This window comes from Xiphophorus couchianus, chromosome 16, assembly GCF_001444195.1.
Source record: "Xiphophorus couchianus chromosome 16, X_couchianus-1.0, whole genome shotgun sequence".
NCBI lineage: Eukaryota > Metazoa > Chordata > Actinopteri > Cyprinodontiformes > Poeciliidae > Xiphophorus > Xiphophorus couchianus.
In genome coordinates, this window is record NC_040243.1 from 9,969,192 (window position 1) to 9,973,922 (window position 4,731).

At 39.7% G+C, this 4,731-nt stretch overlaps 1 protein-coding gene across 2 annotated transcripts; it reads right to left on the reverse strand.

Annotated features, from left to right (window-relative positions):
• Positions 1-633: 633 nt before the first annotated feature.
• Positions 634-3,256, reverse strand: tnfsf14 (TNF superfamily member 14). Of its 2 annotated transcripts, none has more exons than XM_028042506.1 (4): positions 2,714-3,256; positions 1,400-1,433; positions 1,239-1,310; positions 634-1,106 (listed from the first exon to the last, which is right to left on the reverse strand). In XM_028042506.1, the coding sequence occupies exons 1-4, from the start codon at positions 2,933-2,935 to the stop codon at positions 712-714; spliced, it is 723 nt and encodes a 240-aa protein (XP_027898307.1). In that variant the 5' UTR covers positions 2,936-3,256; the 3' UTR covers positions 634-711. The 2 variants fall into 2 exon arrangements, with proteins under 2 accessions (XP_027898307.1, XP_027898306.1); XM_028042505.1 differs by having other exon boundaries at positions 634-1,124; positions 2,714-3,251.
• Positions 3,257-4,731: the final 1,475 nt, after the last annotated feature.

Consider the following 4,731-nt stretch of genomic DNA (forward strand, 5'->3'; position numbering starts at 1 on the left):
TCATGAATTGAAATTGCTCATTTGGAAGTTTACAGTCAACAAGAAGACATCCAGTTTTTGAGCAAAGAACATAAACGGGACTCAGTGTTCCTCCCCAAAAACTTGGATCGAAGCTAATTTGTTTTTCAAATTTTACTTCTGCACTTTTCGTGCTTCAACCAGAAGATGTTCAGCTGCTGATGGCCTTTCAGGTTAACGTGTTGGAGTGGTAATAATTAAAAAAAAATACAAAAAAAACAACACTTTGTGGTTGGAGAGAGTGGGTGACACATTTTCTTTTACTGAGACCATTCTGCCTTTAGCTCAGCCTCGCCTGATATGACAGGAAATGAATTCAACTGGCTCACAAGACCGCAACTGCAGAAAGACAAACTTTTACTTGTTCAATATAGACTTTATTGCATATTTATTTGTATAAACACAGCACTGTTATAATATAGTTACATACGAAAGGAATAAATAAATAACATTCATAATTTTTTGAAGCAGTAAAATAAAAAGTGCACCATCCTTGTTTATGTTAGTAAATAATATTTAGCAACACAACAAACAGTTAAATCTTAAATCAGCACTCAAAGTTTTGATTTGAAGTAGAAAAACGTCTTCAGCACTTTTGCTTTTACAATGCTTTTCGATCAAGTATAAAAGGCAATTAAAAATGTCCCTGAAAAGAGTTATAAGCTCTTTTTTAATCTCCTGTCGGTCTGATATCTATATCATATATGCACCAAACACATTCTCATAAGATCTGTGGCTGATAATCTGTTTTGTGCTGCTAACATTTACATAGATAGCATCATTTTGGGACAGGTAAAACACCCCGGCTAGGAAACTGTTGGAAAAACTCTTGTCTTCTTTGTCTTTCTTTGACAGATACTCTCTGGCCTCCAGGAGGGAGATGCCTTTTCCAGCATACATTTTAGTTCGCATCATCACAGAATGGCAAAAAGCACCACCTTGTGAGTAGTAGACCTTGGAATAGATGTAGTAGTATCCCTCTTTCTGGATGATGAGATGTCTGTCTTTGTATTTCATTTCATACAGGAGAGGCTCTGCAATAACGCTCCATGCCATGACGTGTGGGTCGTGATGGGCGTCTTGGGCGTCTTGGGCGTCTTGGCCGTCTAATGAACAAAACACGAGCAATGGTGTCAGTGCTGTTTCGATGTGCTGTTTTTATCTTGGTTTTGAAAAATTGAGCATTTCATTAGAAGAAGTTGCAAAATTGCTGGTTTCACCTGTGAGATGTGCAACCGGTTTGGATGGAAGAAGACGACCATCAGGGTCTGTAGTATCCGGCTCAGGGTTTCCTGTGTGACGGTAAGACACATTGTTTTCTGGTCAGAAGAATAGACCTCAAAACCTTTTATTATGCCAAATGAAAAATGCTGAGACATACCGCTGATTTGCTTTGAGGTGACACCTGAGGGGCCCTGCAACGGTAAACGAAAAAGGACATTCAGGTGGATTAGCTGTGATCTGAGCGCATGCATGCTTTCTTGGCAAGCATTCAAACACAGTTGTATGACCACTGGTGCACATGAGGTTGCATTGGAATGTAGAAGGTCTAAGGCATTACAATGAATCATTACCATTTTTTTAGCATATGCTAGCATTTGTTTTGTGTTAAGCAATCACTGTAAGGGTTTCGGGTAAGGCTTGTATACAATACTTCTAAGGTAGATCATTATCATGACACAGGAAATAGACCATTTCCTTGCTGTCTCTAATTTTTGCAGCATGCATGATATGCAGACCCACAGAAAGTGAATCAATACTTTTCCTAAATCTAAAACCCGTGACTGCTGCCCTCAGACAGCAGCGGGATTTCATAGAAAGCCAAACACGGAGTCTTCACTGTCCGCAATCTCGGGGCAAAGAGCGACTGTGTGTCCAACTCCAAAAGACGTCAGAGGAGTTCTGTATAAACCGCCAGATTTCTCCATCTGTGGTCCACTCTGTTCCTCTTTACCGTAAAATAAATGCAAGCTCAGCACTTATTGGAGTGGGATGAGGGGGGAACTTTCATGCACATGATCTGAGTAAATGTGAGTGTGGTTTCTGTCACAAGAGACCTTCATTTTTACTCACCCCTCAGTCTCAAGAGCCCCACATATGAAGGGAGACGTTAAGAAAAGGAACATCTCGTTGTGGAAAGCAGAAGACTGAAGTTTCCACGTTGGAAATCCAGTTAGGTGGAAAAGCAGATAAAGTTTCTCTCAAATATCAATTGGCTCTTATTATCATGTGCATAAAAAACTTTTAATTATAACCTTATTTTTTGATTATGCTTTTAATTTTAACCCATATTTACACTAAGTTTGTCATCTAGATTTATCAGTCCACCTCACTGAGTCCTTTTCTTCACAGAATCAATTTATTCAGTGTATTTCCAGTATTTATAGTAAGCATAATTTAACCAGTTTAAATATAGAATCGTGATGTACGCATGATTCATGGAAAACTGAATATCTCCATTTTAAAAAAAAAAAGTAAAATAGCTGAGACAATGAAAAAAGTGTTAGAAAACACTCGAAACATGAAAATAATACTGAAAGCGAGAATTGGTAGTAAAGATGGTTAAATTCTTATCATGAAAGTGATATTCTAAGGGAGGGGGGTAAAGGTAATGGAACAGAAAATGTACAGTGAAACACACACACACACGCGCGCACGCTCAAATCACAGACACAATTCTTTACGTGATACTCACATATTCAGATTGGTAGAGGCGATAGATGAAGAAAGCTTCAAAGAACACGCCGAGCAGTGCCAGGGTCACCAGGACGAACAGCAGAGTCTGCGCGACCCCGCTTTGCTTCTTCTGTTTGCCCAGTCGAGGTGGCACAGCTGGTCGGGTGGCATGGGTGTCCACTACAAACACAGAGGGGTCGTGAGCCATACGCCCCACGCCACTTTTGAAATTGAAAAACATCTCAGATAGAAACGATCCTCCAGCGGTCAAAGCTGCTGTTTCCTAGGGGCTGAAGAGACCAAACTACAGTGGAGAGGCAGCGAGGTGCAATAAGATTGCAAAATGGGTGGGCTCACATCTGGTTGGTCCAAGTGGAGATGTCTCATGAGTAGTCAGAAACAGACAGCAACTGGAATCTAAAGATGTATCCCCACAGCACCTGTGAAGGCTGGAAAAGATCCACTTTTACTGTACGTATCAAAATGAAACTTTACATAAAGGTCGCTTCTCAGTTTAAAATATAAAGGCTGAAGTTAGACGACCATATAAGTGAAGTGGAGATCAGACAATGTGCATTTTGACCCTGTTTCACACCCTCCCACTTCACTGCAACAGCTAAGTCTTTCACACTTCCTCTCATCTGTACAGTTTCTTTGCGGCTAGTCTACACGTTTAAGCAGCAGCATTTGTACACAGAGTCAAGTTTAGGATCTTCTCATTCTCATCATTGTTCAGAGGAAATAAAGTCTGGTCACATAATTTTAGTATAACCACTAAAACATTTCTGTCTGTTTTGAAAGCCACAATATTCTATTCAAGGGAATAGAATATACTTTCTAAAGTCTTTATCTTTTAAAATGTTGATTGTGTTTCTTTGGCAGGTTTTTTTTCACTGTTCATAGGGAATGACTAAGTCCAGTTTTACAATTTGTCCAAGCAAAAAACAAGATTAAAATGTTTTGTTTTAAAGATAAAACAATCAGTGATTAAGTCTATGTGAAAGGTTTGATCTAATATAGTTAAAAATTGTCAAACTAAACTTACAACTGACCCTTTACTCCTGAACTTTTTTCTTATTTTGTAGATGTTGTGACCTTCCAGTCCAGTTGAATAGCCTTTATTGATCATATTGAACAACTCGCTGCACAATGGTCTTTTTTTCTGACCTCAACTGGTTCCTGAATGCTGCAGCATAGAACGTGTCTATTTAACATCTGCTTTAGCTTTCTGTCTTCTTTGTGGGTTTCCTTGTGCTCCTCATCAAGTTTATGTGAAGTAGGGTTAAAAGTTTATTGCCACTTTTCAGTTTTATTATATTATTTCTGCAAAAATAGACTCTCATTATGGTTAGAAATTTTCCTCTTGACTCCTTATGTGCTTTGGGCACATAATTATTTTTTGTTGATTTTTTTTCTTAGATTGTTTTGTATTGACTTTAGTTGAATGACTTTTGTTTAACATACTTTGGAGTTTTGATCATTCCTTTTTGTAATTAACTTGGTCTCGTTAATTTGTGGTGCTGTTGGACCGCCTATAGGCTGGGTTGCGACATGTTCGGAGTCGGCCCTACCGCCACCAGGAGGATGCGTCCTGACGCGGTGCGCGCTCGTCCCCAGTAGCTGTCGGCCGCCGCTGACGTCTCCAGCCTGCCATGCGGTATTTTTGTTAGCCTTTGCTTGTTTTCCTGGTGATTTTGGCCTGGTGGGACCGGTTGACCTGTTTTAGATTCGTTCTTTGCAGTAGATTCTTTTTGTTGCTTCAGTCCGGTGCTAGTAGGGGCTTCGACGGCCCTGTTTAGGGTTGGCCCCCTGCTGTACCGTTTTGTTCTTTTTGATCGGCTCACCAGGTCCAACTTCCTGTTAATACTTTTGGAATTTTTGGTTTTCCCTTTCTTTTTGGGGGACACGGGGAACTGAGCATATTTAATCATCTTTTTCCTGCACAGAAAATTAAAGCAGCTGAACCAAAAGAAAAGTTCGAGAGTTTTAAAATAAAATCATTTTTTGAACCCTCAGTTTGCCTACGTGTCCTCAAAT